The sequence below is a fragment of the Phocoena phocoena genome, chromosome 4 (assembly GCF_963924675.1).
Source record: "Phocoena phocoena chromosome 4, mPhoPho1.1, whole genome shotgun sequence".
Taxonomy (NCBI): domain Eukaryota; kingdom Metazoa; phylum Chordata; class Mammalia; order Artiodactyla; family Phocoenidae; genus Phocoena; species Phocoena phocoena.
The window spans coordinates 75,286,437-75,308,418 of NC_089222.1; the positions used below are offsets into that span (position 1 = coordinate 75,286,437).

Sequence of the window (21,982 nt, forward strand, 5' to 3'; positions counted from 1 at the left end):
CATACATATTTAGTAGACTTCACCAATAAAGCTAATCTTTGGCTGAGTTTTCTTTGTGGGAAAGTTTTTACTTCCAAATATAATTTTTAAAACATGTAAGGCTACTCAGATTTTAAATTTTATTCTTTTTTTTTTTTTTTGCGGTACGCGGGCCTCTCACTGTTGTGGCCTCTCCCGTTGCGGAGCACAGGCTCTGGACGCGCAGGCTCAGCGGCCATGGCTCATGGGCCCAGCCGCTCCACAGCATGTGGGATCTTCCCAGACCGGGGCACGAACCCTTGTCCCCTGCATCAGCAGGCGGACTCTCAACCACTGCGCCACCAGGGAAGCCCTTAAATTTTATTCTTGATTTAGTTTTGATAAATTATATTTTTCAAGGGATTTGTTCATTCTTCTGTTTTTTAATTGAACAAAAATATTTATAATATTTTCTTAATTCTTCTGTTGTCTAAAGGATTTGTAATAATTTCTTTTTTCACATTCCTGATAGTGCTAATTGTCTTTTTCTTGATTAATCTGGGTAGAGGTTTATCAGTTTTACTGGTCTCTTCAAAGATTAAGGTTTGGTTTTATTGAGCTCTCTATCGTTCATTTGAACTTTCTTTCATCTTTACTCTCATTTATTTCTTTCCTTCTGCTTACTTTATTTTTAATTTGCTCTTCTTTTCGTAGCTTCTTAAAGTAGAAGTTTAGATGACTGTTTTAGACCTTTCTTTGTATACATGTAGGTGTGTGTAACTACCATGACTCTCAGGATACAGAACATCATACCAAAGATCTTCCTGGTGCTACCCCTCTGTAGTCACACCTCTTCTTGTTACCCCCACCATTCCTAACCCCTGGCTATCCTACCCTAATCTGTTTTCCATCTCTAAAACTTTGTCATATTGAGAATATTATATCATGGAATCATATAGTATGTGACCTTTTGAGACTTTTTTTTTCACTTAATGCCCTTGAGAGCCATCTGAGTTGTATATATCAATTCTTTGTTCTTTTTAATTATATAGTAGTATTCCATGGTATGGTTGTACCACAGTTTAAACATTCACTTATCGAGAGGCATTTTAATTGTTTCCATGTTTTGGCTATTACAAATAAAGCTGCTGTGAACATTCATGTGTAGGTTTTTGTGTGAACGTAGGTGTACATATCTCCAGGATAAATACCCTATCATACCCCTGCCACTGGATATAATCACTCCTAACATTTTGGTGTATGTTCTTCAGTGCTTCTTTGATATGCCTACCATGCATAGGGTCATGTTGCTTTTTATGTATTCTTTCCATTTACCAGCACTTTTCTCAACTCCTTACTCTTCTAAAACTTCTTAAATACCTGCTTGATATTCCAAATTTTGGATAGTCCATAATTGAGTCCTGTTACTCCTAATAGATGATGATAAATTTGAGTCCCTTGTGAGAATGAATCAATGAAAAGTTGTCTCATACTCTATACCAAATGGCAGAATTTAGGATTTGTGTAATATTGCTTTATAGTAGTACATAACAGATGAGACATTTTGTCCCTTACTTACTACTTATGCATTCCTGCTGATAAGGCAAAGTGGTGAAGGGCAGGTCTTGGGATCATGAATATACATTTTTGAGTTAAATAGAGGGCATTGATGTAGAACAGTATGATCCAGGTCCCCCAGAATGTGAAAGCTTAAGCTACATGGCCTTTCATCCTTTCTAGATTGTGTGCTAAAAGTCTTTTAAAAATAGATATTGAACATATAAGTGCTTTTTCCTTTTATTTGCTCATTCTCTTGGAAGTCACAAAGAACTTTATTTCATATTAACTTTTTTTTGTTAATTCAAAACAAAAAGTTGAGTTTTGTGTTTTCTTAAACTGTTAATAACGGTTTAGGTTCTGTAGCCTATGTAAACACCCTATTGTTTCGTGACAGTTGAAGTAAAAGTTTTTCATTTGAGGTAACTGCTGGTTTTCAGGATTTATCTTGACTGTACTACTCTAAATCAGTCACCCAGCTTCAACTCTGTGGCTCTACATTTTCAACAGCAGTCTGCAGTCTGCAGGCCAACCTTTTTAAAAAATATATTTTATTTATTTATTTTTGGCTGCGTTAGGTCTTCGTTGCTGTGCGCGGGCTTTCTCTAGTTTTGGCAAGTGGGGGCTACTCTTTGTTGCGGTGCGCGGACTTCTCATTGCGGTGGCTTCTCTTGTTGCGGAGCACGGGCTCTAGGCAGAGGGGCTTCAGTAGTTGCGTCAGTCGGGCTCAGTTGTTGTGGCTCGTGGGCTCTACAGCGCAGGCTCAGTAGTTGTGGCGCATGGGCTTAGTTGCTCCGTGGCATGTGGGATCTTCCTGGACCAGGGCTCAAACCTGTGTCCCCTGCACTGGCAGGTGGCTTCTTAACCACGGCGCCACCAGGAAGTCCTGCAGGCCAACTTGTGAATGTCCGTAGTTTGCTCATTAGAACTTTGTTTTCAAAGATGTTAGAAATTTGAATTAAAATGAGCTAAAACTAATATTTCAGTTGCATTAGCCACATTTCAAGTGCTCAGTAGCCACATGTGGTTGATGGCTTCTGTATTAGCATAGATAAAGAATATTTCCATCATTGCTGGAAGCTTTATTGGATAGCACTGTGTTAGAAAGCTTCTCAACTCAAAAACTAAATCTATTTCAGAAATTTGAAAAAAAGTATTTAGCTTATCCTTTTAATTCTTACACCCATAGAAGAGGGATTGGGAACTTTATGGTTTATATTTTTCCAGTTTGATATCAAGTATGTTGAAGAGTAAAGGACATGTTTGTATTGACAAAATAGAGCAAACTGTCATTCGTAACGATATATGCCACATTTGTTTTCTAGAAGGCTATTGGATTGTACTTGAAGGAAAGAATTTTATAAATTAGGAGCTATAAAAAATCATGTTCTAGTCATTTGATGATATAATAAAGTGTAAGGTATTCCTGAAAAAATATACTTCAGCGCTTGTGTAGGTTTTTAATTTTAGTCATGAATTTGTGCTGTAAAACAGCATGAATAAAATTGTAGACATCCTTTTATGCATTTAGTATTTATGATTATTTTGTTTAATGGTCTAGGAAACTCAACTTATTTAGCCCTTGCTTTAAAACCTCTCTTTTGTTTTTAGCTTTAAAATTGCCTTAAATCCTGTCACTAGTTTAAGGAGAATTGTATAAATATTTCCCCAAATACATGTTGCTCCAGTCAATAAAACTCCAATACGCTGTTGCTAGGAATTTTAGTATATGTCCTGTAATGAGTGACTTTTCCTCTCCTATTTAACAACAACAAAAATAATAATCATTTTATCCATGTCACTGATTTTAAGATACTTAACTATTTTTGCCACATATTTTATACTCTGTTTTAGTTGCAGAATTGTATTACATTTATTGGTAACAAATGATCTTTCACAATCATCCTAGAAGGTGACAAGTCTGTGTGGCTCTATTTATTTGCTTAAATAGTCATTGGTATGATATGTTTCTTCCTCTCTTTCTGGCTAACTCCCAACTTGTTATCCCTATGACCTGTATACTTTTTCAACAAAGTTATTTATTAGTTGTAGCCAGTTCTTATTAGCATTGTATTTCTTTTAAAGTTCATTTGGGGGATTCAGAAGTAATTTTATGTTCCTTGCAGCTTGGGTCCTTGTCTTTTGAGGCGATTGCATTGGCTTTTATTGGGTCTGTATACTTAAAGAGGTACTCCCCCCGCCCGCATTCAAATGCTTTTTACTTCAGCATACTCTTCGGCTGTCATTTTCAGAAACACATTTATTAATTGAGCTCATTTTAAAGAAAATATATGGTAATTTATATCAGTTCTCTAGGGTTTTTATTTTAAACAAGATTTTACTTGCTTATATGGCGCTTAGAAAGTGTCCTATTTGATAGGAATCAATATTTTAGCAGAAAACATGGAGTGAGTAATCTTGCTTTATAGTTTTTCCTGGTGAGAGTCATATTATTGCTTATTGTTACTGATTTCAACTCACCTGGCAAGTCGATGAATCAAGGTATCTCCACTAGTAGGTTGTTTTAGAGAGCTAACCCAGAATGGTCTATTTTTCAGTATCCTCCAGTGCTCGTAAAGTTGTTGGACTCAATTTATCTTTTTCTTTTCCCCTTAGGTGGACATAAATTGTTAATAGAAGATTTCTTTTTAGATTCTTTAATAACATAGCCAGTCTCCTAACACTTTTCATATAGTTCTGTCTGATCTTTGATGTCTAATTGCTTGGTTTGGAATTGTGAGATAGTGGTACTGAATGAGAATTACACTCTTTCTTACATCAAGTAGTGCCCAGATTGTAAATCATTATAGACAAGGCTGTGATAGGGTCATTCTAGCTAGATCAGTCTCAGAGATGTCTACTTGGGGTTTTTTCATAATTGTATGATGAAGTTTATTATAAAAGGACTACATAGTCTTTATAAAAATTAAAATAGTATAGAAGAGAACAAAGAAAAAAGTAAAAGTTCCTTGTTTCCTACTCTGATTCCAAAGAGATAACCACTAATACTGATATCCTGGAAATTTTAAATTTATAACAAACGTACAGAATATGTGTCTGTATTTATTTCTATATAATGTGTTTTGTAAATGTATATCTTATGAAAATATACATTTTGTTTTATACAAATTAGATGTTATTTTTATATACTTTTGAAATTTGCATTATTCATTTAATAACATTTTGTAGAAATTTCCATGTTATTGCATATAAAGCTTGCTTATTTATTTTAATGAATGATTAAATGACGTGCCTTATTTTATTTAACCGCTCCCCTATTGATGGATATTTGTTATTACTAGATTTGTTTGAATGAAATAATGATGAAAGGATCATGCTTATATATATAGATATCTATATACACAAGCATGTTTCTTGTATCTATCTATATGTCTACATATTTGTAAAGCTCTTTCTCTAGGTATATGTCTTTTTATTGAAATACAGCATTCATACTGAAAAGTGCACAAATTGTAAGTCACGAATTTCCTCAAAAATGAACATACATGTGTAACCGATACTCACGTTAAGACATAGAACATTATCAGTATCCCAGAGGCCCTCCCCTTCTTGTATCCCTTTTAGTCACAACCCTCCTCTAATTCCTAAAGATAACCCCTACCCAAACATTTTTATCATGGTCAGTTAGCTGTACCTGACTTTGAGTTCAGTATAAATAGAATCATGTACTATCTACTCTGATGTCTGATTTCTTTGTTTTACATTTTTTATGAGGTATGTCCATGTTATTGCATAGGTAGTTGTTTATTCTCATTTCTGTATAATTGTCAGTTTTGTGAATGTATCAAAATTTATTCATTCTAGTATATCTAATATAATAGCCATCTTGTTTCAAGATGTTGGCTATTCTGAAAAGTGCTCTTTTGTTTTGGCTGTGCCAAGTGGCTTGCAGGATCTTAATTCCCCGACCAGGGATTGAACCCCGGCGCTGGCGGTGAAAGCTCTGAGTCCTAACCACTGGACTGCCAGGGAATTCCCTGCTGTGTATATTCATGGCTGTGTCTTTCGGTGCATGTGCACACTCATTTCTGTTGGTTTTATGCTGCTTAGGATTGAGTTTGCTGGGTATGGATATGTTCAGCTATAGGAATTTCTGTCAGAAGTTTTTCTCAATGGTTTTGCCAATTTATACTAATTGCTCTGTATCCTTGGTATCTGTTAGGTTGCATTTCACTGATAACTAATGAAATTGAGTGCCTTTCATGTTTACTGACAATTTGGATATTATTTTTTTGTAAGGTACTTGTTCATCTTTTGCCCATTTTTCTATTAGGTTGTTTCTTTCTCTTACAGATTTGTAATAGTTCTTTATATATTTGTTGGATATATATATCAATTAACTTTTCCACTCTTCCACTCTGATTTGCCTTTTTATACTCTTTTGATGAACAAAAGTCAGTGTTAATGAAGTTCAATTTATGTCTTTTCCTTTTGGTGTTTTGTGTATCCTATTTAAGAATTCTTTGCCTGCCCCAGGGTGATGAAGATATTTTCCTTTGTTAACTTCTAGAAACTTTGATTTTCCTTTTCTATTTAGATTAACAATCCGTTTGGAATTGATTTTTGCTGATGATGTGAGTATAGGGATCAAGATTTACTTGATGGCTTTTTCTTTTTTCCAACTCACCCATAGAAATGTTTTCAGTTTCACGTTGCTGGCTTAATGTTTCATTTCTTAGAATAACTTAATACATTAAGATAACAATGAATAGATTTTTCTTTGATTAATACTAAGGATTTGTACTAAGACTGGACTTAATGTCTTTTTAGGATTATAAAGTAACACATGTTTGTTGAGAAAATGTAAAAATTTAAAAACTATAAAGATAATAAAAATTGCTGTAATCTTACTACTCTAGGATAATCACTAACATTTTGTTGTTAGTATTTCCTTTTTTTGTTTGTTTTCTGCATATGTTGTGTTTATATAAAATGTGCTGCATATGTATTTGTGTTTGTGTAAAATTGTAAAAATATATTTATCAACATATTTATCTATATCATTTAACCTCAAACAATGAACATCTCACTATGTCATTAATATTAATCAAAAGTAAGATTTCTAATTACTGTATGTCATATAGCTGTATTGTAATTTATCTCACTCTTTCTTTACTGGGTATTAGACTGTTTGCACTTTATTTATGATCGTAAAGAATATTGTGATGTTACATGTAGGCATTGTTGTCATGTGAGATTATTTCTTCAGTATAGGTTTCTTAAGACTCTTGATTATATACTGGCCAATTTATAGTCCACAAATGTTGATCAATTTATTCTCCCTCTAGTAGTGTATGAGATTCCCAATTTAATGTCTTTAAATGATCTGGAGTAGGAAATGTGAAATATAATTTCCAGATTTGTACGTGATATTGAGAAAAAAGGAAAACAACTGGACTTGGTCTTGGGTTGGGAGTGGAGAAGAAAATTAAAAGATGTCTTTAGATGGGAGACTGGGATATAATACAGCATATTGAAAGGCACGGGGAAGAAAGAAAGGCACGGAGTTTGGAAGGAGGTTCTGGTGTGAAAAAAGGTTTTATTTTTAGCAGTATTGAGTTTTAGATAATAGGATGTCTAAGTGGAGATGTCTGTAGAAATTGGTAATCTTCTATGTATCTAAGCAATTACACATCTGCAGTTGTGTAATAATAATTAATAACCATAGATATTTATTCAGAACTTGAAGGTTTTCAGGGTGCTTTTTATGTAATCTCATTTGATTTTCTGATGTGTGTAAGCTGGATATTATTATACCACTAATAAACAGATGAGGAAATGATTATGATAATCAGTAACATCAAAAAATCAACTATATATTGCTATGTACTATAGTTGATGCTTTACCTATATAATCTCTTTTAACTCTACAGAAGTTCTGTGAGGAATATTCCCTCCATTTATAGGTGAAGAAAGTTCCAAATGATTAAATTTTAGTTGTTTAGCCTCACACTGCTAGTATCACTCTTTGGGATTAGATTGTATTTCTTTTAACTCCCAACCTATGCTTTTTTTATTTTTCCATGCTACTTATGGAAGCCAAGTTTACCAAATAATAATTGGAAGAGAAGGGATTGAAACTCAAGTCTTAACGCTTCAATAAATATTGTTGACATTTTGTCCACTTTATTTTTTTTTAAATTATTTCCTTTCTCTTGAACCACTAGAAGTTCTTTCCACATTTTGGCAGCAACCTAACTATAGTTTATATAAGGGAAAATGAAATATGTTTGTGTAAAAATCTTTTTGAATAAGTTTGATTAATTTAGATTTTTAAGAAGCAGTTATATTGTGTCGACCAAAAGGTTCATTCATTTTTTTCCGTAAGATGGTCTAGTAGCACTAAGTTGTCTTTAACTTCATTCGAAACAGTTTTGTTTGATTGTATTGTGACAGCCGTCATATCAGTATGCATTTTAAAAAAAATATCAAAATTGGTGAATTTTTGTGTAGCCATTTTAATATTGGAGATGGAAGGAAAAAAGCAACATTTTTGGTGTATTATGCTTTATTATTTCAAGAAAGGTAAAAACCCAACTGAAATGCAAATGGAGAAGGTGCTGTGACTGGTTGAACGTGTGGTTTGCGAAGTTTCCTGGAGATTTCTCCCTGGACGATGCTTCTCGGTCGGGTAGACCAGTTGAAGTTGATAGTGATCACATCAAGACATTAATTGAAAACAATCAATGTTATACCACGAGGGAGATAGCCGACATACTCAATATATACAAATTAAGCTTTGAAAATCATTTGCACCAGCTTGGCTATGTTAATCACTTTGATATTTGGGTTCCACATAAGTTAAGTGAAAAAAACCTTTTTGACTGTATTTCCGCATGCGATTCTCTACTTTTTTGGGGAAGCTTTTTGGGTTTTTTTGTGTGTGTGTGGTATGTGGGCCTCTCACTGTTGTGGCCTCTCACGTTGCGGAGCACAGGCTCCGGACGCGCAGGCTTAGCGGCCATGGCTCCCGGGCCCAGCCGCTCTGCGGCATGTGGGATCTTCCTGGACCGGGGCACGAACCCGTGTCCCCTGTATCGGCAGGTGGACTCTCAACCACTGCACCACCAGGGAAGCCCTGGGAAGCATTTTAAAAAAATTAACTAATTTATTTTTGGCTGCGTTGGGTCTTCGTTGCTGGGGGCGGGCTTTCTCTAAGTTGTGGCGAGCGGGGGCTACTCTTGGTTGTGGTGCGCCTGCTTCTCATTGTGGTGGCTTCTCTTGTGGAACACGGGCTCTAGGCATGCAGGCTTCAGTAGTAGTGGCACGCGGGCTCAGTAGTTGTGGCTCTCGGGTTCTAGAGCACAGGCTCAGTAGTTGTGCACGGGCCTAGTTGCTCCGAGGTGTGTGGAATCTTCCTGGACCAGGGATTGAACTCATGTCCCCTGCATTGGCAGCCAGATTCTTTTTTTTTTTTTTTTTAACATCTTTATTGGAGTATAATTGCTTTACAATGGTGTGTTAGTTTCTGCTTTATAACAAAGTGAATCAGCTATACATACGGCAGGCGGATTCTTAACCACTGGGCCACCAGGGAAGTCCCACGATTCTCTACTTAAACGTAATGAAAACGTTCTGTTTTTAAAGCAAATTGTGATGCACGATGAAAAGTGGGTACTGTACAATAATGTGGAACGGAAGAGATTGTGGGACAAGCGAAGTGAACCTCCACCAACCACACCAAAGGCTGGTCTTCATCCAAAGAAGGTGAGGTTGTGTATATGGTGGGATTGGAAGGGAATCCTCTATTATGAGCTCCTTCCGGAAAACCAAGCAATTCATTCCAACGAGTACTGCTCCCAGTTAGACCAACTGAAAGCAGCACTCATCGAAAAGCATCCAGAATTAGTCAACAGAAAACGCATTATCTTCCATCAGGTTAATGCAAGACTGCATGTTTCTTTGACGACCAGGCAAAAACTGTTACAGCTTGGCTGGGAAGTTCTGATTCATCCTCCATATTCACCAGACATTGCACCTTCAGATTTTCATTTATTTCGGTCTTTACAAAATTCTCTTAATGGAAAAAATTTCTTGGAAGACTGTAAAAGGCATCTGGAACAGTTCTTTGCTCAAAAAGATAAAAAGTTTTGGGAACATGGAATTATGAAGTTGCCTGAAAAATGGCAGAAGGTAGTGGAACAAAACAGTGAATACGTTGTTCAATAAAGTCCTTGGTGAAAATGAAAAATGTGTCTTTTATTTTCACTTAAAAACTGAAGGAGGGCTTCCCTGGTGGTGTGGTGGTTGAGAATCTGCCTGCCAATGCAGGGGACACGGGTTCGAGCCCTGGTCTGGGAAGATCCCACATGCTGCGGAGCAACTGGGCCCGTGAGCCACAATTACTGAGCCTGCGCGTCTGGAGCCTGTGCTCCGCAAGAAGAGAGGCTGCGGTAGTGAGAGGCCCGCGCACCGCGATGAAGAGTGGCCCCCGCTTGCCACAACTAGAGAAAGCCCTTGCACAGAAACGAAGACCCAACACAGCCATAAATAAATAAATTAAAAAAAAACAAAAACTGAAGGAACTTTTCGGCCAACCCAATAGTAATGGAAATAACACCAGATTAAGAGATACAAAATCGTGGTTTAAGTCCTAGGGTTGAAATCCAATAGCTTGGGTAAGACACTTACCTCTGTGAAGTTTTAGTTTCTTTATTGGTAACATGAGGATAAAAAATAATTCACAGATAACAGTAAGTAGGATCTCTGTTGCTGGATTTGGAAGACTTGGGTGGAAATTTTTGTTTCCCTTAGGCAAATAACCTTTCTCAGCCTTAGTTTTCTTATTTGTAAAATGGGATGAAAATGCTAACCTCATAGTCTTACTGTAGGATTAAATGCAATAGATTATACAGGATAGAGACCAAGAGCACCCCCCTCCCTCCCTGCATGCCCAACCATTGTATCCTTAGTACCTAGAACAGTGCCTGGCACATAGTAAATGTCAGATAAATTATAGTTACTATGCTGAGGAGGCATCACAAATTTGTAGAACACCATATAAATGCTGGGTTTTTAAAAAATTTATTTATTTTATTTTTGGCTGCATTGGGTTTTCATTGCTGCTCACAGGCTTTCTCTAGTTGTGGTGAGCAGGGGCTACTCTTCATTGCGGTGCGTGGGCTTCTCAATGCAGTGGCTTCTCTTGTTGCGGGGCACGGGCTCTAGGTGCGTGGGCTTCAGTAGTTGTGGCACGTGGGCTCAGCAGTTGCGGCTTGCGGGCTCTAGAGCGCAGGCTCAGTAGTTGTGGCACACGGGCTTAGTTGTTCCGCGGCATGTGGGATCTTCCCAGACTAGGGCTCAAACCCACATCCCCTGCATTGGCAGGTGGATTCTTAACCACTGTGCCACCAGGGGAGCCCCTGGGTTTTTTGTTTTAATTGAAGAGTAGTTGATTTACAATGTTGTGTTAGTTTCTGGTTTAAAGCAAAGTGATTCAGTTATACATATATATGTATATATGTGTGTGTGTTTATATATATGTACATATTCTTTTTCACATTCTTTTCTATATTCTTTTCTCTGTGCTATACAGTAGGATCTTGTTGTTTATTTTATATATAGTAGTTTGTATCTGCCAATCCAAAAGTCCTGATTTATCCCTCCTCTGCTCCCTTTCCCCTTTGGTAACTGTAAGTTTGTTTCCTATGTCTCTGATTCTGTTTTGTAAATAAGTTCATTTGTGTCATATTTTAGATTCCACATATAAGTGATATCATATGATATTTGTCTTTCTCTTTTTGACTTACTTCACTTAGTATGATATTCTCTAGGTCCATCCATGTTGCTGCAAATGGCATTATTCTGTTCTTTTTTTATGGCTGAGTAGTATTCCATTGTGTATATGTACCACATCTTCTTCATCCATTCATCTGTTGATGGACATTTAGGTTGCTTCCATGTCTTGGCCATTGTACTTAGTGCTGTTGTGAACATTGGGGTGCATATATTTTTTTGAATTATAGTTTTATCTGGATATATACCCAGCAGTGGGATTGCCGGATCATGTGGCAACTCTATTTTTAGTTTAGAAAAATTATAGAATAATTTTTTAAAACTTATTATGAAATAATTTTAGATTTATGAGAAAGTTGCAGAAGTAGTACTGAGTTCACATAGTCTCATCACCCAGCTTCCTCTAATATCAAAGCTTATGCAACCATAGTACAGTTATCAAAACCAGGAACTTAATATTGGTAAAATACTATTAAATAAACTACAGACCTTAGTTGAATTTCATCTGTTTTTCCACTAATATCCCTTTTCTGTTCCAGGATTCAGTTCAGGATTCCATGTTGTATTTAGTTGTATCTTCTTGAGTCTCCACCATTCCATGACAGTTGTTCAGTCTTTGCTTATCTTTTATGACCTTGATAGTTGATGAGTATTGGTTAGTTATTTGTAGAATGTCTCTTAATTTGCGGCTGCCTGATGTTTTCTTTCTTTTTTTTTCTTTTTAAAATATTTATTTATTTGACTGTGCTGGGTCTTAGTTGCAGCATGTGGGATCTTCAGTTGTGGCATGTGAACTCTTAGTTGTGGCATGCAGATCTAGTTCCCTGACCTGGGATTGAGCCCAGGCCCCCTGCATTGGGAGTGTGGAGTCTTAGGCACTGGACCACCAGGGAAGTCCCTGCCTGATGTTTCTTATGATTAGATTGAAGCTTTCATTTTTCGACAAAATCCACAGAAATGTTGTGCTCTTCTCAGTGTATCATATCAGGGACTATAAAATGTGGGTGTATGTCTTATTACAGGTGATATTGCACTCTCAGTACTTTGTTAACGTCATATCTGCCAGTTTTTCCCTTAAAGTCACTTTTTTCTTCTTTGTAATTGGCAAATATCTTGTAGGAAATAGTTTGAATCTGCTTAAATATCCTATTTCTACTGAAATTTTTTCCTACCTATTTAAGCGTCCATTGGTGGATCCTGCCAGTTGTAGTTATTAATGTAGTGTTTGCCTAAATGTGAATTTGTATTTTCCTCATTCCTTCTATATTTATGTTAATTGTAGCTGTCCCTTCTCTCCATTTAAAAAAATTATTTCCATTTATATCAGAATGGATATTGCCTTATTCTTTGAGTTATAATCTGGTAATATCATTTTTTTTTTTTTGCTCAAGTTGTTTCAGCTTTGCCTATTGGGAGCTCTTTCAGACAGACCCTTGTGTCCTTTTGACATGTACTCTAGTTTCTGGCACCACAAGATGTTCCAAGGTCATCGTATAGTTTTCTTTGCCCAGCCTTGAAATCAGTTGCTTCTCCAAGGAGCTCCATTTCCTTTTGTTTGGATAATGTATTTAGAAACTAAGTTTTGGATGCTAGTTGTGTTGGATTTCATTGCTTCTTAGTGATCTTAGCCGACAGAGCTAGGCAGTACATGTGTGTCTACTAACTCACACATGCACACACGTCTATACTAATTTCTTTATGTTAGTTGGGCCCAGGCACCTGTATTGAAAGAAATTGAATGGAGAAAAGGGAGGGAATGCAAAATATAGTTAAGATGTATCTAGCTCAGTGGTTCTCAAAATTTCTGGTCTTGGGGACCCCTTTATTCTTAAAAATATTGAGGACTCTTAACAGCTCTTCTGTTGGTTATATATATCGATATTTACCATTTTAGAAATTAAAACTGAGAAATTTAAATTTTTATTTATTTATCAGTAACAAATCCCATTACATGTTAACATATTTTTAATGAAATATAACCCTTTTATAAATAAAAAATTTCGTGAGAATGTGTTTTACAATTTTGCCGCTATATACTCATAAGAGGAGAGTGGAAAAAAATAGGTATTATAATGGAAGTATTTTTGACCTCATGGAGCACCCCACTGGAAAGTGTGTCAGGGATCTTCAGAAGTCCCTGGACGAAACTTTGAGAGCCACTGATAGAGGTGTACTAAAACTCTTACAAAATAAAGGTACATATATAGTAGAAGGATGGATGCAGAAGAACTTGTGTGAGGAACAGCAAAGAACTTAAACCATGATGCTATAGAAGTTAAAAGAATAGAATTTCTGGGTAGGTTGGGGGTGGTCAGCACTGTTTCAGGTAAGATAACTTGATTTGATCACTTCTTCCACTTCATCTTATAGTTATCTAAATTGTAAGATGCTGATATAGCAACCAAAATGCAAATTTATAATGAGAAATATTATAGAGAAGTACACTAGAATGTTTGTTGTGAACTGTGGGTCCCTGAACCTTTTCAAAAGCAAAAGATAGTTATGGACTTTCTCAGACCCTGACAAATGTAGCTCCTTTCAGAAGTTTGAATGCAGTCGGGTCAGGCAGAAAGGGAGGCTTATGGGTCATGATTCACATAAAGGCCTGTCCATCAATGTGCTGCTTTTCTTCCTGGCCCTGTTCTGTAGCTTCGTGAGCTTGGAATTAGAAATCTTCCTGTTGACTGGTTATATGTAACTGTTCTTTCCAAAACCATCCTGGAAATAAACACGCATACACACAGAGATATATTCTTGGTGTTAAATTTCTCTTTTTCTGGACTCCATGAATACTTCTAAATATTGCTACATTATTTAGGCAGTATATTTGCAGTACAGTTAATTGTTTTATATCTTTCTTTTTACATTTAAACACTTGTAGTACTTGTGGTCACTTTGATTCAATTTGTTTCCTAGGCAGTATTTTGGAACCATTTCCTTCTAGCGATAGTTACACATTCTTCTTATATGACTACATACTGTTTTTACTCTCAGAATAACCATTTCTCTAAGTTTGGTGGCAGTTATTTTGCCTATATGCTTATTACTACAGATTATTCTTTTGAAAAGTTTGGCCATAAGAGGAAGGAAGTTGCTGGAAATATTTTGGTCCACAAGAATTTATAGGGTAAATTTAAGCGTGCTTTTAGGCAGAGAAGTAGTTGGTGAAGTAAGGGAGATTATTTTAGAGAGACAGTGAAGCTGCAGAGCCTTAGAGATGGGTGGTAATGGAGTCAGTAGCACAGAATATAGAGGAAAGCACAAGATGCTTTCTTTTTTCTTAAACAGGGGTGGGAAGATGAATGAGAATACCTAAAAGAGAAATTGAAAATTGAAAGGAACATATGGCTCCAGAAATGGGGAGATGGTAAGAACAGATACTTCTGCCAAGTGACCTAGGTCTTTTCTGTAAAGTAGATTGTGTAGAATCTTGAAAGCTGAGCTGGGGAGAGTATAATTGATATTATGGGCAACAAGGAGCTATTGTAGATTTCCTCATTGGGGAAATGGCAAGAAAACAGTTTTATATTAATTTATTTGTGAAAGAATACATTGGTAGATGATAATGCCCTAAAGTATCAAGGTTGATAAGGCTACTTTGAATGAAATGCATATGGACGTAGGATATTGAGAATGAAGTGAAAGAAGAGTCCAAAATGATTATAAGGGGTCACCTTGTTTGGGAGTTAGGGGTAGACCAAAATTTGCAAACGACATGAAATGTTCTTCACATACTATGTCTAGCAACATTATTTTAGGTATGTTTAAATTTGTTACATCGCTTAATAACATTATTGAGTGTGGAAGAAAGTTGTTGGGAAGAGTAGCATGTTTGGAAGAAAAAAATTAAAGGGGGATAGATATAGTTGCAGTTATTTCAGATCTCATGAATTTCTCCATTTGGTTCCTGCCCTTATTCCCTGTATCATTCATTTAGATTGAGCCAAATATGTGCCATTTTATTCGTTTATTAGTGTTACTTGTTTTGTTTTTTTTTCTAAGGCATCAAAACTTCCCATCTCCATTTTAAGACCTTTGGAAAGGAGACCTTGTCATAGAATGTGTTCTCAGTATCTGGTATTTTGCTCTGTACATACTAGAATCTCAGTAAATTTAAAGCTTCCATTGTATTACTTTAGACTGACTGAATTTAGCATGTAGCAGGTACTTAATAGCTGTTGAATGAATAAGTGAGTGAAAGCTGTTATGAGAAATACAAAAGAAGACTATCTTATTTTCAGATACCAAGATAAGATACAGGTACATGAAATAGTGAAATATAAAAGACATGAAATAAGTCCTGAAAAAGAAGAAGTCATTCTGGATTCTGGGCGTGATTTACTAGTGATTAGAATCAAGGGAAAGATTTTTTCAATTTAGAGAGGCCTCTTTATGTTTAAAGTTGGGAGAATAAAGAGAGAGTGATCAAAAATGAGGAATACCTCAGTATAATTAGGAGATATATATTAGAACTAGCAAGAATGAACCAGCTTGGGCAGTGGAAAGGGGTGAGGAAGCATGGGCTCTGCCTCTTGATAGGATGTTGGGGAAGAAGTTAGATGAATATACAAGGTAAATATGACATGGGAGTCATGCCTGATGGCTTACCCAGTCTCAAAGGGGAGATCCAGAGGGAGCTTTGATCAGTGGATGAGCAGGGGTCTTAACAGCTTCAGGTGGAGAAGCGTCTGGGTTTAGTGAAATCTTATGAGAGAAGTATGAGTAGGGTGATTGACAATATTGATGGTATTTCTGGTTTGGTAGTGAGAAAAGCATTGAAATTCAGGCTCTCAAATGTAGGCAGGAGGTTGTACATGGGACTAGGTGAAATGGTAAAGATTAAGCTATGGGGAAGAAACCAGAGGTTTTTCTTGCCTTTGTTTTTTAATCTGACATACTTCCTAGCCTATTGATTTTCTTGATGTTCCAATGAATGTTTCAAAAATCCAGCAAACCTGTCTTTTCAACTATCACACATCTGCAAATGCCTGCTTTGATTAACTATACTTTGTTTTATTTTAGGTGAAAAGTAACACTGAGTACTTGATTTTCTTTTAAAGATAGTTCTCAAGGAAATAGTAGGGAACTTATAGATGAATTGCTGACTCTTTTGTCATGCTTAAGAAGTTTACATGTTTTTATAGATTATTGTAGTCTTTCTTGGGCCAAAGAATATTCATTTTCCCAGACTTTTTGCACCTCATTCTTTCTAGTTGCCTTGTCATTTTCATACCCATCTCTTTATGTTTATGGATTTACCAACATCCTTTCTAAGCACCTTAGGCTGGGCCGTATACTTTAGTGTGTGGTTGTGTTATATGTAGAGATTACTTTGTTCCATTTATGAGTGATAAGCCTGTTGGACTGTTCTAAACATGTAACTTGCTATGTGCCTCTTGGTATTCACAATGCTTTGATTCATTGATACTTCTAGGTTTTGGTCTGTGCTTTCATAATGTTAAAAGTGTACCTTATATTTGTCAATGCTAGTACCAATATGATCACTTTCCATATATATGAAAATAGATAAAAGGTTCAGATATATGAATTAATGTTTTTCACTGTGTGCATATAAAGGTTCTTCCCTTGTTTGTGAATAGCTTCTTATTGAAGAACCTATTTGTGAATCTGTCTTACACTCTACTCGACACTTTTGCTGAAAAAAAGTTGGTCTCATTTTTAAAAAATTAATTAATTAGTTAATTTATGGCTGCATGGGGTCTTCCTTGCTGTGCGCAGGCTCTCTCTAGTTGTGGCGAGCAAGGGCTACTCTTTGTTGCAGCACACGGGCTTCTCATTGTGGTGGCTTCTCTTGTTGCGGAGCACGGGCTCTAGGGGCACGGGCTTCAGTAGTTGTGGCACGTGGGCTCAGTAGCTGTGGCTCGCTGGCTCTGAGCCCAGGCTTAGTAGTTGTGGCGCACAGGCTTAGTTGCTCCGTGGCATGTGGGATCTTCCCGGACCAGGGCTCGAACCTGTGTCCCCTGCATTGGCAGGCGGGTTCTTAACCACTGTGCCACCAAGGAAGTCCCCGGCTCTTTCTTACTGCTGCATGCTATGTTTTCATGGTTTCTTTGTAATTTATAAGTTGACAGAAATGTTGGAACTACTTTTTGCTGCAACATAAGACAGAGCAGTTCAGCAGCTGCTTAGTCTGTTGTCATTTCTCCTTGTCTCATACCCAGTTTCAATAGTTGTATTTCAGTAAACATCACTTCAAAGATGGTAACATGTCTGTGTTCCAAAGCCTTGTTGGAGGTGACCTTACCATTCTATTTTATGTTTCAAATAATTACACCAAAAGAAGCCATAAGAATGGTCATTAGTACGATTCTCTAACCTGATAGAAAGAATTATTAGCTAAATAATCATTTATAGTCATGTTTTTATGCCTAGGTTCTCCTTGATTTGCAATTCTCACGCCCCCCACATTTCAGGAATTTTTGAAAACTTCCAGTTCTTTATTTGGTTAGTTTGAAATTCCTTGCTTATGTTGCATCTCCCTCGTGAACCCCTCTGCACAGCTCTGTCTTCCAGCTTTACACTATGAGTCTGTAAGATGTTTATAACCTTTTGCACCCCCTTTTTAAGTGTATGTTTTGAAAATGTAGCCATTAGCACATTGTATTTCCTGGACTATTATCAAGATTTTTTTAGAAGCTTATAAACAACAGAAATTTATTTCTCACTGTTCTGGAGGCTGGAAGTCCGTGATCAGGGTGCAAGTATGGTCGGGTGAGGGTCCCCTTCCAAGTTGCAGACTTCTCGTTGTGTCCTCACATGGTCGAAGAGTCAAGGATTTTTAACGTATTTCAGAGCTTGTTGAGTTGAAAGTTTCTTAGTTTTCCAAGGTACTTGTGTTTTCATTGCAGGGACAGGTTGAAAATGTAGCACAGCAGGATGACTGTGCGCCATCAATTCTGATGAGAATTGATGCTACTGTTAATGATCATAGAACCTCCATATATTTTTTAAATTAAATTTTTTTTTTATTTTTGGTTGTGCCAGGTCTTAGTTGCTGCTCGCGGGCTCCTTAGTTGCGACATGTGTGCTCCTTAGTTGTGGCACACGAACTCTTAGTTGCGGCATGCATGTGGGATCTAGTTCCCTGACCAGGGATTGAACCCACGTCCCCTGCATTGGGAGATGGATTCTTAACCACTGTGCCACCAGGGAAGTCCCCATATTATTTTTTAGGACATGCAGCTCTTCACATTTGTGAGAACTGAGATCTAAAGATGAGATAACATTGTTGACATCTTAACATTCCTTGTTATCATGTAGCTAGAATTGTGTCTTGTACATAGCAGGGGCCTAAAACCATATGCAGTTCTATAAACACACATTTGATGATGGTTGTAGAGGCCAGGAAAATACTGGCTAAGATATTGCCAAAAACATTGAACTTAAAGATAATTAGATTTCATTGTTAGTTTATCATTCCTTTTTTGATGAGATTACCTTTTAGAATTTTGTGTTGTTTTTGTGATGTTTTGTAAATTGAGAGAAACCCATCATGAAGTCTGAATACCCCTTTTATCCCCCAATATTTTATTGATTTTGGAATTTAACCTTTTTTTGTGCCTTTAACTTTAACATCAGTTTCCTTAAATGTGGGAGTGAAATTGTGTGCTCACTTCTCCTTTATTCTGCTAGGTCTTAATTATCTTTTCCCAGGACATTTTAATCTTTTTATTTCCAGATAAATTTTTGTAAAATCCTAGTTTATTCCCTCAATTTATATACTGTTGATTCTTACATATCAATTACATATTAATGAATTCTTCAACACACTCTTTACTTGCACACACAAATAATCATTTTGGGAGCACCTGTAGGTAGGTTTAGCAAAGGATTAAGCATGCAATGGCTTTTTGTCACAATAGACTTTTTGTTTATTTCTAAAATTGGCTTTTTTTTTTTTAACAGATAAGTGTAAAGCAGGAAATTACTTTTACTGATGTATCTGAGCAACTGATGAGAGACAAAAAACAAATCAGAGAGCCAGTAGACTTACAGAAAAAGAAGAAACGGAAACAACGTTCTCCTGCAAAAGTAAGAGAATATTTTAAGGTGGTGGTTCCTAACATATTACTCCCATACAATTGCTTAATCTTATTGGCAGGAATCTGGCTGGACCATAGGCAACATAAAAGTCTCATATGGCTTAGTAAAGTTGGAATGTTGCATCAGCTTCACCAGGAGAAAGGAAGGGATGCTTGCCTGAATAGAGGTGGTGGGCCACTGCTTTAAATTTTTCCACTTCCCTTTCACCGTGTTTTTTGAAAACAAACTTTTCTTACCCCGTGTCTCTCTTTTCTTTAAAAACTAACAGATGGTATGCAGTGCCCTTGCTTCTCATTCATATTAGTTTTACTTATGTTAATATATGGTTTCAGGAAAATTCAGTATTGATTACTCATTAGGAAAAGGTTGTGTGATAACTGTGCTAGAATAGACTGTAAGCTCCACGAGGGCAGGGACTAATTTTATTCACAGCTATATCCTAAGAGCCTGGAATAGTAGGCCTAAGGCACTCTCAATAAATACTGTGGGTGAATGAATGGATTAATAAATAAACAACTAACCCGTAAATACTATTAGGAATTGCCTGCCTTTTTTCCTTTTCAGTACAGTAGTAGTTGACTATATGTAGCATTTTGGTATTCCAGGGAAGTCTTTGAACTCTGTATAGTATAATTTATATCTTTATAGTTATTTTTCATCTTTTGTTTTCTTCCCTTGTATAGTGAAGAAGGCTTTTTAAAAAAGATTTTATAACATGACCTTTTTATTTTGAGGGCTACTTGTTTTTGTATTTGTGATTTAAATCATAATCATCATCATCATTTGTATACTTTTGGACTCAAATGGTGTGCTGAACCCAGTTTGTACTGGCTTGCCAGAGCTGATTGCTGAGTTTTCAGGAATTTTGCAAGCTGGTGCTAAAACCATTGGTAGCTTGAAATTAGGCATGGTGAGAATATTTACACCATGGAAATCAGCAATGCAGCCCACTGACTCCTTAAACTGTTGTTAAACATTTACCAACATACCACTGCTTTTAGGATATATAAGCGTGGCTACTGTTTGAAAAATATAGAGACTAAAATAACCCATAGTTACATTTCCTAGAGATGAATACCTTAATTTTCTGCAATATTCCCTTTCTATTTTCAAATTTGTGTAGATTGTCTGAATTTCCTGATTTGTAACTTAAAGAGTATGTAAGCTATTTTTAAAGTTATTAAAGATTTTTTATAAAGATTTTATTACCTGCATACTGAATGTATTATTTTTTGATATATCACATTATATTCAGTGATTGCTCTGTTGTTGGAAAGTTGTTTTCTCTTTGCCTTCATTTTAAATCATGCTGCTCTTGAAATATTTGTGTATGGATCTTCGTGTACTACTAAATCAAAGTGCGTGAACTTTTAAAAGGGTTTCTTTAAAAATAAATGAGTACATAAGCAAGGAAGCAAGCAAAATAAGTAAAGTTTCTTGATAATGTTACTCCTTCCAGAAATGTTGTATCAGTTACATTGCTACCTGCAGTGGACCTAAGGTGTGTTTGTCCATACTCTCACCAGCCTTGAGTATGAAACTTTGTTTTTTTTGTAGCTTAAGATGGGTGTCTCATTATCGTTTAAATTTTAATTTCTTTGGATATTGGTCATACTAAAACTTGTGTTTTTTTTCATAATTATTGACATTTTATATTTCATGTTTTGTGCTATCCCTTTATGCCCCCCTTCCGTTCTTCCCTTTCTTTTCTTGAGGTTAATGTTTTTCTCAGTGATATATGAGACTTTTAAAATTTTACATTAATGAATACATCAAGTTCTTTGAGGAAAAAGTTAATTTCTAAAATTGAGATAGTGATTATGTTACTTTGGGTTCATTGCTGATCTATGGGGAATCTATTTCAAGTCTTTAAAAATAATATATGTAAGTTGTACATTTTCCTTGATGTTTCATTGCCATGTTTTTCTGATACTATTCTTGAGTATAATTCTGAAATTCTGACTAAAACTCAGATTATTATCTTCTAGTAGGGTGTTATTTGGAATCTTTATATGATCTAGGTAGTACAGATCAGATTTTTACAGTTTAAGCCATTTTTCCTTGTCTAATTTCAGATAAAGTCATTTATAATGTATTATCAAAATATTTCTAAGGACATTATTTAAATAGTTGTATATATATCTATGTAGTTGCTAGATGAAAGATTTGGCCTATTCTGAGTGTATTGTATATAAGAAAATGTTTTGGGCAGTCTTTTTAGAGCAGTTCTTAGGAGGCTGAAATGACTGGAAATAATATATGGCAGACATGGATGTGAGAATAACAAAAACAATTATTTTTAGATTATCCTGACCTGTTACATGTAATAGGACAGAGAATGGTTGTGGTCTGTTTTTAACACTGGTCTTGCAGTGTCCAGATGAGTGGTTTTGTGTCTGGAGTCTCAGAACTTTGAACATGTGTTTAAATATTCACACTTCTGATTTTTCATTAAAGTAACTCTCCCCTTTCTGTATGAAGAGAAAGAAAACCTTATCTCATGTTTATAAATCAATGTGTTGCTTGTTTTAAATTCCTTAAAAACAGCTTTAAGTTTCTCAATTAATTGTAATGTATTATGCTTAGAGGACTCTACTCTCTGGAAACACTTTTCCCAAATCTTGGATTTTGCCATTGCTAATATTTT

General features: G+C 36.0%; 1 protein-coding gene across 2 annotated transcripts in view; it reads left to right on the plus strand.

Moving 5' to 3' along the window:
* Positions 1 to 21,982, plus strand: part of ZNF148 (zinc finger protein 148) — an 89,784-nt gene that overhangs the window by 16,962 nt on the left and 50,840 nt on the right. The window contains exon 3 of one of the 2 annotated variants that reach the window (XM_065876348.1): positions 19,198 to 19,323. The exons of the other annotated variant lie outside the window; for it this stretch is intronic. Coding sequence (XP_065732420.1) covers positions 19,198 to 19,323 — 126 coding nt within the window. The remainder of the gene's footprint in view (positions 1 to 19,197; positions 19,324 to 21,982) is intronic. 2 annotated transcript variants of the gene reach the window in all.